The sequence below is a fragment of the Aphis gossypii genome, chromosome 2 (assembly GCF_020184175.1).
Source record: "Aphis gossypii isolate Hap1 chromosome 2, ASM2018417v2, whole genome shotgun sequence".
Taxonomy (NCBI): domain Eukaryota; kingdom Metazoa; phylum Arthropoda; class Insecta; order Hemiptera; family Aphididae; genus Aphis; species Aphis gossypii.
The window spans coordinates 43,909,120-43,923,453 of NC_065531.1; the positions used below are offsets into that span (position 1 = coordinate 43,909,120).

The following is a 14,334-nucleotide window of genomic DNA, read 5'->3' on the forward strand; positions in this document are numbered from 1 at the left end:
TAAATATTATTTGACTTCGTTAGACAATATTAGTATTCATTCCTCATTTTGAATGTCTTGTACCTTTGTGTCGTATTTTACTTGTTTCATTAAGTATATAGTATCATAGATTATGTAATAAATACGAAATAGTATAATATATATTTAAAAATGTGTTCTATCTTTTATAATAATTAGTATAATATTCGAATGATTATTGACTCAGTTATTGCACAATTTCCCAATATTATTTTAATTGAAATAATTATACTTTAAAAAATTGTTGGCTTTTAACAATTATGCAGATTTGAGTAATATAATATAATCATAACTGGTTTTTAATTTTTTTTTTTAATTTAGGTTTATTCATAACTGCATAATATAATTACACCTATACTAAAGTGAGAAATTTTTTTTTAAATAATTGTTAAAACTTTTAAGCATATCAAATAATAATCATAGAAAAACAACTATTTATAAGCAAAAATTAATCAAAATATGTCTTCTATAAGAAAACTTATTACAAAATATGTATGTATTTAATGCCAACTTATTTGTTAAATAATACTATTTGAGTAGATACTATTAAAATAATGTTTTGTTCAATTATGAAGTACTTACTCTCCAATTATGGTTGTTATACTAAGTATCTGTTACAACCCTGATGCCTGATAATATATTCTAGGACCAAGAGGGGACCAAGAGGGGTATTACTGTTTTAATTATATCAATTTGCTTAAAGGACGATACCCGCATGTGTTGTCTCCATCTTACTAGTACAAAGCATGAACTATTTTATTGTAAGTGAAGTATAATCCATTTTACTCTGTTATTTTTAATATTAGAGTGAAGTTTTAAGGGAGTCTAGTATTAAATTTAAATGGTAAAAATATTATTCAAATTCAATATCAGTTTTTTTTTTATTTTAATTGTACTCAAGTTATGAACATTATAAAATTATTATAAATGTATATTATTAACTTTCTTCACGTAGGTATACATTAGTTTTATTAAATTAATTTTAATGATATGAAAACATTAACACAGTTAAAATTTAATTTGGGAGGGAATGTTGTTTTGTAATTGGAAGTTCATTAGTTATTAATAGTGTTTGAGATTTAAAGCTTAAGCTTCCTTTTTTATATATGAGATAAAAATCTAATTTTTATACATAAATTCGTTGAACGTCATTCTGATTCCAAATAAACCAATTTATTTTTGATTTTTTAGGCTTTTTTTTGTATAAAATGCTTTTATTTCTTTTTTTAGTTATTTCAGCTGTAGAATTTGTATATGTTTATTATGATACTGTAGTAATAATAAAAAATTGAATTAAGAAGAAACGTAAAAACCCAGAATGCGGACTAAATGCGTTTATATTGGATTGTTATTGTTTTCATTATCGGCTTATTTATTAAATGTATTATCGATCTACATATTATAGCAAGTAGAACCTATACGGCCAGTATGCCTATAACATCAATATCGACCATATCAAAAATACTTTAGATTTAGTATTGTAATTTGAAATCTCGAGTACGAAGTATGCACCGACCTATTCAGTGGATGTAAAGAGTTGTTTTCTATGTATAAAAATATTCCGTTGGATAATATAGAATCAGTCTTTACTGCAAACCTAGAGAAATACATGGTAATTAATTCTTTTTTTAATTTAAATTAATTTTTCAAATTTTTTTATTAATTTTTATAACTAGTTTGTGTTAATTTTTGGTCGTGTTCTTTTTTTGCTTTTTTAAAACAATCGTGTGCTCTTTTAGTTGCTTATTATGCTTTAAAATTCGAACCCTAGTTATTAATTATTGAAGACGGTATACTTAAAATTAAGACTCTATGAAAATTTTAATATCCTCAGCTCCTAGTGAAATAAATAGTATATTTGCGTGTTTATACTGTACGAATAAACATAACAATGGTAGGTACCCAAGTACGTTTTAGACGACTTATCGATTCAACCAAAAAAAAAAAAAAAAAAAATGATTAATTTCTAACAAAACCGCTCCAACAACCCCAAAACCTAATCACTCGTCTCCCCGACGTCGGAGAGGCTTACGAATCAAATGTCGCTATTTAAAAACGGAATAAAAAATTCAAAACTATATACGAGCAAGTAGATACTGTTTTTCTGCTGCAAAAAAAAAAAAAAAAAACCAAAAAAAAAAAAAAAAATGAAATAGTAAAAGTACACGACGACAAGACTGCGTACCGTTTTACACGCGCGTCGCGTATATATCATCAGGGGGTGGATTCTTTGCCGAACGGTGTGGGTCTCCGCGGTCGGGGGTGGGTTGGTTGATGGGTATTGGCGGTTTAAGGTGTACGGTGGCGCGTATAAATATATCGGCACGCCGGCGGAGCAAGCTTGCGCGGCTTTCGGACTTTCGTCGGTTCGGCGTGAAGGGTGGTGGCGGCACCGGTGGTATAAACGCGCGCGCCGCGGATACTGCGAGCGCACGACTTCGTTACGCGGCTAGACCGGCATTAGACGTTTCGGCGTGCGACTTACCGCACTATACCGCCTGCCACCACGCTGCAGTCGCGTGATCCGCGGTCGAAACCGTTAGACCGAAGGGCTCTCGTTTGTTCGTCGCGGGTACGTTGGGAACAATAATAGTAAAAAAACTAAAAAAAATAATAATGTCCGATACGATTTTTTAAACCGTAGTTTTTTCGACCGGACCGAGTTGCAATTCCGTCGTCGTCGTGCACGACGGTTCGCTATACCGACGAGACGTTTTATAGTGGTGACCGAATCGATCTCTAGATTAATTATTATTATAATATTCAATATACTATATTATCGTGATCGTAACGACCGTTTTCGTCGATAAGACGTGAGACGATCCGAGCAACAGCACTCGACGATATTGGGACGGCATCGTCGTCGGGTTCGTCATGATACAACCGTCGTCATTATCGTAATATTGTCGTTACGATCTTTGCTGTCGAACACGACACGACTATGCCGCGACGAGCCGAAGCGGTCCTCATCATCGGCGGACGAACAATAATTATTTAAAAACGGTAATCACGTGTGTTCTGCACGGCGTAAATAATCATTATTAATCCATAGTATATGCGTTTGTACTCGCTGTAGATTTTTTTTGTGTGTTTCCTACACATAAAGCTTTTGTTTTTATAAAAAAAAAAAAAAAACATAAACTTTACTATAATATAATACATATATTAATATTGTTGTATTAAGGACGTCGAAGAACGGTGTCTTTATTATGACATCGCGATGCTTGTTTACATTTCTGAATTTCGAATTGCAACGCTTACGTTTATAATAATATTACCGTGGTTATTCGTTAGTATCTTATTCGTTTTCGGCATTAATTTTACCGTTTAAATCTGTACAACAACGTTGCACGTTATGATGTTAAAATTTTTTACTACGTTATCATTTTTTGAAGAACGATACATAGAACCATCAAAGTCGACCAAGTTTTATGCCAAATGTAATTTAAAATTTTCTTTGTACCTATAAAGTCTATACGGCTATTACACGTAATATAATATATTTATAATATTGTGATACATTTGTTCTAATATAATTCTAATATCCCTTATAATATAAAGTAAATTATACAAACTTGTGCTTAATGATATTCATTAATTGAATTTTTTTCAGATATTGTTGAATTTTGAATTTGAAACTGTCCACAGTCACAGAATGAACGCTCTATTATATTTGTTCACGCTATACATACTTGGTAAGTAATTTAAATTTACATTTTTTTTTTCATTCTAGGGTTTGATTTACACTAAGCAATTTAGTTTAAAATATACTATAGATATTAGTTAATCTCCAATTATATCATTATTCACTATATCAAATATATACGGTAATCAGTAATTATCAAATTTACGTAATTTTTTTCAACTATACCAATGGTCTCATTATGCTGTTTGTTTTATATTTAATAAACCAAATAAATATAAGTGAATTATCCTCTACCATAGTAATGTAATAGTAATACAATATTATGATGTGAATGTGTTGTAAACACATAACAAAATACAATTTTAATAGGGTAGGTGCTTTACCAAAGAATTTTACCAATATTGTGAATTACCTATGTGGTTCGTTGAGCGGTAATCAATTGAATATTTACAAAGTTTTAGTAGACTTATCATCATTTAATATTGGAAAAAGAAAAAAATATTGACATATTGAGAGTATAGCTAAGGAATATAGAAAAAAAAATAGTTGAATATTGTTGTAACAATAATTATTATTTATTGCACTGAACTTCATAAACATATTAAACAACAACATGCGTAATTGAATCACGTAAACATAAACCAAAAATGATTTAAAACAAAAATTTGACAATACAATTAAATAATTAAATATTATTAATCGCTCTAGGGTATACAATTTAATTGTTTTGTACATTTTGTAAGACATTAAATTTTATCTTGGTTCAATTATTTAAATTTTCCTCATTTTTATTATCATTTTATAATATATATATAAATATATATGATTATATTATTCGTTTGAATTCTAATATGGAAAGATACATCGAAATATTAAAAAAAAAAACATCTAGGTATCTAATTAATCTTCCACAATAAAAAAGATAATTTTCATTTGGAAAAAAAGTAGTTTGTATCGTTATAGATATGTTTTGATTATCTAAAAATATATTCTTTGTGATATATATCTATAAACTTAAAAAATAACAATTTTAATAAATGCATTATTAAAGATAAAGTGAGTATATTTAACGAATTACTGTATATTCTGAACAAAAGGATCAATGATAGCAAACTTACAATTATTATGTAATAATTCTCTATCTCTGTAAACCAATTAATTTACTTGCAGAGGATTTCAATTTTGCAAAACAGTCATTATTGTACATACGTCGGATTGCCAAAACGTTCTCGGAGATTGCACTGTGTAAATCAAAAGTCAAAACCCGTGCATTTTAAATTACTTTTCGGAAGGATGTTTGTGTTTAGTTTGTATGTACTCAGTTTAGATTCACTTTATGATTTGCTTACGGTAAAATAATTTAGTCGGTTCTCGATTATTCTTGGTTAAAAATGTTTAAACATAAAAACATTAACAATGACACCCAATGAATGATTTGATTGTATCAACTGATTAGTTGATGGTATTTTAAACGTTCAATATTTTTATATAATAAATATATTATAATCAATTAAATGTACGATTAATATAATATGAAGAAATTAAAAAATGAAATATAGGTAGGTACTCAATGTTTCTTGTCAGCATTTATATTACATAATATTTAAATCATTAATATTACCTAATTAATTTATTATTATAATATTATTCTTTTTATGCAAAATATTAATAATTCCAAAATTAATACAATAAGAAAGACTACAAAATTAAATTATATCATAATACTATTAAAAATAATTATTTCATATTGTTAATTATGTTATACATTTTTAAATTTCAATCAAGTGCTTATTGTAAAAGATAATTTTAGTTTAATCTATTTATGTATAGCAATTTTTGGAGTTTTGAGTGAAAAACTTAAACTCTAGAAATTGAATTAACATGTTTCACGATGCTACTAAATGAATATCGCATGTGTGCACAATACAACTGACCGCACTATACAAAAGAAAAAATAGAATTGACCGTTAAAATGGTCTTATTTACGTAAAAAAAGGCGTAATTTATTGAAACAAAAAAGATGTTTGTTTTTACTCTGTTTCGTGACTATGTATATTATATTATATTATACTATAGTATACAATGGCAGTACATGATATTCACATTGAGAGAGGGGTGAATGAAATAAAACGAACAAAAAAAAAGAGTAAGTTTTCCGGACATTGAATTTGAATAACCGGCCATCTGAGTTATAAGTTTCGGGGTTGTCACATAGAAGCCGGAGAAAAAAATAAAACTTGCAGGGCTTTCTCCGTCGCGTCGCGCAATCTTTGCTGTCTTTTGCTCTTCCCACCGACCGTATATATACCGCGATGGTTAAAAACTTTGGAGTCTTACGCATTCAATACACGTATTTTCGATTTTCTAACCCGAGATGATATTATTATTATTATTATTATTATTATGCGTAAAACAAAAAAAAAATATTATAATCGTTCGATTGATGATAGTATTGAGAAAGAAATCGTAGAATTATAATTTCCCATCACTGATTCGATTCGGTGCCTCGCGATAACACGAAAATTGTGTGCGTACCGAGCTTAACTCTATATATTTTATATATGTGTGCTTTTGTAGACAATACCTATATTATGATACGTTATGGAATTTATTGTGCGGCGCGTGACTATACTCGCACGTCATCCGACTGCGTATTACGGCTTAAACGATCGCGTCGATAATTGGATAATAATATGTAGCTGTAGGAAATCGTTTTTGTTTTTAAAGTTCGATTTGATTCTTTCTACTCAAAATTATATTAAATTTGGTACCTGTTATGTATTCGAACGGGCCAAAATAAGTTAATAGGAGCGAAAAAGTGCAGATACGTTTTTGAAGACTCTATGACTTTAAAATGCAACTTTAGGAACGAAATACAAATCGTACTAATTTTTTATTGTAAAAAAAAAAAAAAATTAAAAAACTGCGTGAAAACCGTTTGTGAGAGGGTGATGTGGTGACATTCGTAAAAAATTAGAAGACGGCATTTTATAGCAGCGCCATTCTAGTATTGATATAATTCGTCGAAAACAAATATAAAATGTCTGGGTATGGTACAATATAATATGCAATGTATTATTTATTACTCTAATTACTTATATAAATATAAATAATATAATTTTAATTTTTAAATCTTTATGACTAACAGACTACGATTAAATACCGCGATCAGTAAAATATTATACACTGCAGTTACATTCCCAAAAGTCACATTTAGACCCAACAAAATGTTTTAAGCCGATGTCTTTCTTCGAAAGCGAACATTTTCGGACCCTTGAGAATATTGTAAACCGTCCAAACTTAATATCCTATGTATCAATTATTATACCCTCGATTTTTTTTCTAAAATGTTTGCAACGATATCGCTGCATCGAGCCATACCACAAATGGCCTACATCGAAACTCGTTATCTAACGCGGCTGCTACAATTGAAAAGTATTGGTCGTGGTATTCCCAAACGGATGATTTACCTACTTTGAACTAATAGCTTAAAATCGATCAATATAATATAGTCGATTAGTCGATAACGCATTTTATTGTCTTTATTTGTTTAATACTTGTACTAGTATAATATAATTTTCACTGTTTTTATTTTCTTTACAATAATAATTCATTGGTGGAACGCATTTTTCAATACTTCGACTTTCGATAAGATGCAATAACAGTCTGTCAAAAATAATTTTTCACGCGCAATTTATAGTTTTCAATACCTACGATTCGTATCGACGAAACAAATACAAGAAAAATATAACAGATAATCTAATGTAGTATTACTTCTGCATTCTACATTTATTTAGCTTGATAAAATATTGATAGTTACATTAAATTGCTATTGTTTGTTTCAATTGTTTTAATTGTGTACGATAGGTAGCTTAAAATAAAAACTGTATAAAACCCTAGAAGCATGTATTTTTTCTCTGGGGTTTTAAGAGAAATTTGGAATTAACAAATTTTATCGCATCTTATAATGATATATATATATATATAGATTGGACGTAACACGCATAAACTCAATACGATATAATAATATAATAATATATGTGCACTATTTAATTAACATTAACTGAACACCGTGAATATTAATTAAAATGCGTTCGTGATTATCTTAAGAATAGATTTATTTACCCGTAAAAAAAGGTATCGCTTCAAAAAATGTTAATGATTAACTGAAATATTATGTGAACGTGAATGTGCTATTATGTGTAATATTTAGGTACTCAAAATACGATGGAATTGATGGTAATAGTAAATTAGACATAACTCAATATACAAGATTCCATATAAAAGTTTAATTTTAAAACACATTATAATTTTCGTTATTTGAATTTGTTGGATTTTAATTTTTATCCATGTTTTGTATAATATAATCAATTTTTATATTATTTATACTATTATTTCCCTTGATAAGCTAAAAATAATGAGGTCCAGGTCGGTGAGAAGTTTTGACGATGACAATAATAATTGTTAATACTAAGTATATACATACGGCGTGCATTAAAATATATTAGTAATAGTGTATACTTATCAATAATAAATATATATCAATAGTTATGTCTTAAACTACAATTAGGTATTCAAAGAAGAAAAAACTACTAAAATATAAAAATCTTGTATTAAATTTTCCAGTAGTTTTTTTATATTTAATATTATTTTTTATTTAATTTAGTTGCAAATAAAAATGAATGTATTTAAAGCTTATATATTTTTTATACAAATGTTAACCTTGATAAATTATATTGCTTTATTAAAAATAATAATAAAAATATATAATATAATTATTGTTTCGTAAATACACATATTATATATTTTTTAAAGTATTAATATGTGTCATTAACTTAAGCAATATATTTTATATAAACATTAAGTTGTTAAAACTATTAAACCATATTATTATTTTTATAGGTATTTTTTATAATTGAATTTCAGTAATATCATTAATATTACTGATATTATATTTTTTAACAGTGAATAATTATAATTTATATATTTTATAATCATATGTACACCGATTCGGCTTAGGTAGTATGCGTACGAGTATAATATACATCAAAAATGTTATTTTTTTGTTTTCCATTATTGAAGTTCCAATATCAGACCAATATCAGCAACTAAGGGCCCTTAAATGCTTTAATACGGGCTTGACTACGCACAACAGTATAGATATTATAGTTGAATATTCCCATTTCCTCACTTTTAGAATATTTTTCTAGTTGTTTTAAAGGCAAATTTTCTTCGCAATTCAAAATCAGTATTAATATAAAGCATGTGCAATACGCATGATATTATATACTACAGTGTTTTTTAGGATATTTGCGGTGCGAAGGTACGTTTCACACGGTTCTCGTTTCTTTTATCGACCAGCATAATTTACACTTTAACGACAATTTGAATCTAAAAAGACCACAATATCCATTTATACATAATAAATAGTAAAGGAAATTGTATTTTTTTTTTTATGAAAATACTTACAAAAAAACAAATGTAGGTACATAAAAATATGTATATGCATATTGCATACACGTGTTATTAAAGAAACATGATATTATTATGTAAATATTATATTATTTGGAAAGTCAATTACAGATAAGTGCTATAAGCTGTATACATTGTTCCGTGAAGTTTGTAAAACATGTTAAATTGCGTAGGTAATTTATTATTATTGTCAAGCAAATACGTTTGCACTAATTTCGACCACTATAATAACTCACTTAAAGCCCCGCGATTCACTTAAAAGTTACAACTTAAATAATACATATTACCTACTGTAGAGTTTATCATTATTCTATTCTTTATCAAAAAATTAAATGATTCGCTTTTCGCTTGGACACAAAAACTGATTAATACTAATAGGAACAATTCGATTCCTGTGTATACTGCCTACGCAGTTCAACTTTCCTCTTTCCATTTTTCCTTAGTGTCTATCTTATCTATCTACCTATGCGCACAGGGATAATGATTTTGTGTTCTTAGAGCTTCAGTAGAATGGTCAAAATAAGACCCAAAACATTAAAATTCTGACTATATCCCCTCACCCCCTCCTATCACTCTTTACGCATACACACACACACACACACACACACACGCACGCACATACATATAGGCGCATTAAAATACCTTTGACGTGTCCGATGGCTTTGAACCAAATCTGATTCAATTACGTGTCACGATAATAATTTGCGATGAACATTTCGGTTAATTACAGACGAATGAGCACGCTAAGAAGCACTAACTGCCGCCGGGTAATGATTAGTAGTTGGTCGTGATGTAGATTGCACAGGGAGGGGCGTGTTGTATAAATCCTTTCATTTCCGGTCGATCCAAATTGCTTAACTCGAATCCGTACCTACGGTGGCTAGGTTGGAGTTTACCTCACGCCGATATAATTATAGGAGCCTAACGCTCGTAAAACTCGGTCATAAAACACGGTGTATCAAAATATTCTATGGATCATTCAAAGTAAATCGCTCGGAAAATCGGCGTTAAGACTCATTGTCGTCCACCGCTCCGGAAACGTTTTAGTAAACCTCCCCGGAAGAGTCAGATTAGGTTCATAATAATTATAACTTATGTTCTACATGCATATAATCTATAGACCATATTATAGTATAGGTAGTAGTGTTTACTACCGTCTACTCCCGATAACCCGCAGGGTAATATTATTAACGTAATAAATTAGACGTAGAATTAAAACATGTTGGTGTGTCATCTGCATAGTTTTAAAATTATAAATACACTATAAATTATAATTATACTGGTGCAATAAAGTTCTACTTAAAAAATTAAATAAAAACAATATATTTAAACAATTTAACCAATCCTTTATTATCTAGTGTACCTATACCACCTACGTGCTGTATTTTAAACAAGCAAAATATCATTTTAACGTCACTATTAACTGCACGATATTCGATAAGATTTATGACGACAAGTTTGTCCCGTGTGGCTTAAAGCCTCACAGAATTAAGTTAATAATATAGTCGTTTAATTGAAAACCTGCATCGCGTGCACGAGGTTCTTTTGTAAAGCATTTCAAGTAACTCCGTTCAATAATAGGTGGTTTTCAAAATATTAATGAATTAATTAATTTCGTGGTTTGATACAAGCCGAATACTAGTATACAGTATACTAATAAAATCGTGTATATGATTTTATCAAAGCACTCGGATGATTGAATACTAAAATATAGTTTCAAACAGTTTATAATATAATATAATATATCAGGCACTGATGTATGTGTAACACGTAAGTCTTGATATCTCATGATATACATGATATAATACATCAACTATATCATATTTTCACAATTTCTGATTACATAAATTATTTATTATTTATTTATTAATTTTATAATGTTATCTTATATGAATAAACAAACTAAATATGCAAAGTTATAGCAATGTTTTATTTTTATAAAATAATACATATATTTTCACAAAGCATTAATATGATTCAAATGGATGCTTTTAAAGTTGAATTCAATTAAAAACTCGAACATAAATATAATTATTTATTTATTTGCAATAATATAAGGTTGTAACTATTATAACTTATAAATTGTAATATAATTATAATTTTATAAATATGCCATTATTATTGTTAATTAATATGTTGAATTTAATTTTAATTCATTGTAGTTTTTTTTAAGGAAGTTGCTTTTTGGTTTATTCAATTAATTTAAATAAAACTATTTAAATTTCAAAGCTTCACTTCTAATCTATCACGATCGAATTTATAGCCTTTTGAACGAGATATTTCTAATGATTGGATTTAAAAATACTAACAAAAATTTTATAGTAGGTTGCATTATTCATGAAAAAATTACTTTTGATTTAAATTAGTATTTTATACGTTTTTCTGATATAAATGTCAAATACGTCAAAATCAGTATATTAGCACTTTATTACTATTTAATTTATTCACTTTGCAAGTATTTTTGAAATCTACTAAAAACTTCTAACTTATACATATATTTATTTTTTAGTGGTTATCCATACTTCAAAGTTTTTTTTATAAAAATCAGCTTAATAAAATACATTCAATATATAAAATCACAAGAATTTTCCAATTTTTCACATTAAATTAGATCGTAATATCAAAATGACCATTATAGTACATCATATTATATTATATGCACGGAAACAAAGACTGACAGTAGATTCAAATTATAATATCTTTAAAAAAAATTTGATTTTTCATTTATAACACTGTGTTTCAAATTTTGGAGTCGATTCGAATAAATAAATAAAATACATAATATATTAATGGTTTACAAACATTGCTATTATGTTATATGGTTACGTTTTCATTTATATTCAAATCACTTATATATATAATATATAGTATGCAGGTTTCTGCTGTACAGAAAACATGTTTCCAATGAAAACTTCATTTCGTCTAATAATTAGGGTGTAAATGGATGTGAGGTGGGGAGGGGTAAACTAGAAATTTCGCAGAAAACAACAGTTTCATGTAAATTATAATAATTATTTTAAAAGCCAAAGCGCATAAAAGAAGAGAGTTATTTCGGATTCGGTCCGTTGTATCCGCCACCGAGAACGAACAATACGAGTCGGTGAAAAAGCCCCCGAGTCTGATCAAAAACAACAAATCGGTTCTGAAAATCGACCGGACGACGGCGTAAATGTGGGGCGGCAAGAGACACGTTTATATGTATATTATTATTATACATATATTGTAAATAAATGGACCGTCGTCGTCCGCCTGTGTCTGTACACAGTACATTCTACTGAACAGTACAATATATATTATTATAATATAGTTGTATAATGTGTAGTTTGTAAATGCGACCGGAGCGGTAAAACAAAAAAAAAAAACCAGCTATACCATATACTAGAGTCGACGTTAATTCGTAGCCGGGCTCGGATGCGGTGTGTAGGACTGCCGCCGGCGGCGACTACGACGACAACGGCGGTATGTGCGGATTAATAAAAACGTGCCTATACACCGAAACACAAAACACACACACAACACACACACACACACACCCACACACACATACGCGTATATACGGACGATTGTCTGGGATAACAATAATAACCGGAGGAAAAAAATGAGATAAAAAGAATAAGGAGATGAAAAAAAAAAAAAAGTAGAGAGACGGAAGAGAAGAGGATTGAGACCGACCGGAACGGCGAGTGAGTAATAAATAGAGGGTGCTGCTGTGACGAAAATATCTGCCGAGGGAATGTCAAAATAAACGATCCCCGTTTATTAACTATATACGCGCACCTACACACACATATATATATATATATTACGCCGCTCACTGTGTTGTTGTTGTTATTATTATTATCATCATTATTATTATTTTTATTTTTTTTTTTTTTTTTTCATCCTTTCGTGAGACTGTAGTTAATGGCCTAGACGTTCGCAGGACGGGGATTACGACACGTCGGGCATCATCGCCCTGACGTATTTATAAACTCTACCTATACGACGACAAGACGACGGCCCGCGACACTCGTGGTGCAATAATATCACATCTGCAGATTACCAATGATAGTTTTTTTTTTTTTTATTCGCAAATAGTTTTCGGTCGTCGGAAAACGCCACGCGATAGATTCCAGAGAGAGAGAGAGAGAAAAAAAACAATTATTATTTCCCATATATTATTCTTATTATACGTTGGGTAACAGTCCGCTCGTGTATACACGTATTACATTATATACTGCGTCGTGTCGTATAATACCATCACCGCCACGACGTATTACGGTTAGAAGGTAAATGGAAATCGTAAAACTTCTCGTACGTCGTCTGTATAATATGTGTATACCGACTGCATAAAGACGTGTGTAAAACGTACATGTATAAATCTATAATGCCAAAGGATAACACCCCGTCGGCGCCGCGTCGATATTACACTGTGTATTTTGCTTTTAAATTGCTTGTCGTCAACTAAAGGTTGAACAATTCCTAAACATCCACGCAATGTTATCGAACGATGATGAAAACAGTCAAGGTTCTTTACTTTTATCAGACCCGAAAAATTTCAATATCGTTCTGTTAACGCCCGCACACGCGCACACGCACATACACGACTTGTTTTCATTTTTCTCTGCGACACGATGATTATTGTCATTACTGCGCTTTGTGCGTGTAATATTATGTTCAGGCATATTATTATTATTATTATTATTATTATCTAAGCCATATTTAAAACGAAAAGTCAAAAACCTTATAGAATTTCATCTCCCACGATATTAGTGAGCGTAAATATATATTTATATGTAAGAATTCTTACCTACGTGTATAAATTTCAAATCGTGTGATTTTCCGCAGACTTATTGGTGTCTAATAAATCAGAAATGAAATTACCCGAATGTGCGAAAACCCGTCGCCGAGAGATGAGCTTTTGTTTTTACGTGAGCATGCGACTTTAGTTTATAAAACATATATCATATACCTATAGGACTACATACGTGGTTACCAACCACAGCGTTACGTCTAAAAGAATATTATTATAACGTACGGTTTACAGAAACGTGTTTGCGTTGAATAGTACTATAAATATTATATTACCGACTAAAAATGTATATTTAAACGACCGTTTATATTGGTGTATAGATTGGAATGTTCATGCATTATTTTATGAAAAAAAAAAAAAAGATCGATGTGAGAGTACACGGGTATTCAATACATCTATATTCGTG

General features: G+C 29.4%; 1 protein-coding gene across 1 annotated transcript in view; it reads left to right on the forward strand.

Moving 5' to 3' along the window:
- The first annotated feature begins 2,410 nt into the window (after positions 1-2,410).
- Positions 2,411-14,334, forward strand: part of LOC114130618 (uncharacterized) — a 72,221-nt gene continuing 60,297 nt past the window's right edge. Inside the window, exons 1-2 of the mRNA XM_027995625.2 lie at positions 2,411-3,021; positions 3,632-3,713. Of these exons, the coding sequence (XP_027851426.1) occupies positions 3,674-3,713 (40 nt within the window). The 5' untranslated portion in view covers positions 2,411-3,021; positions 3,632-3,673. The remainder of the gene's footprint in view (positions 3,022-3,631; positions 3,714-14,334) is intronic.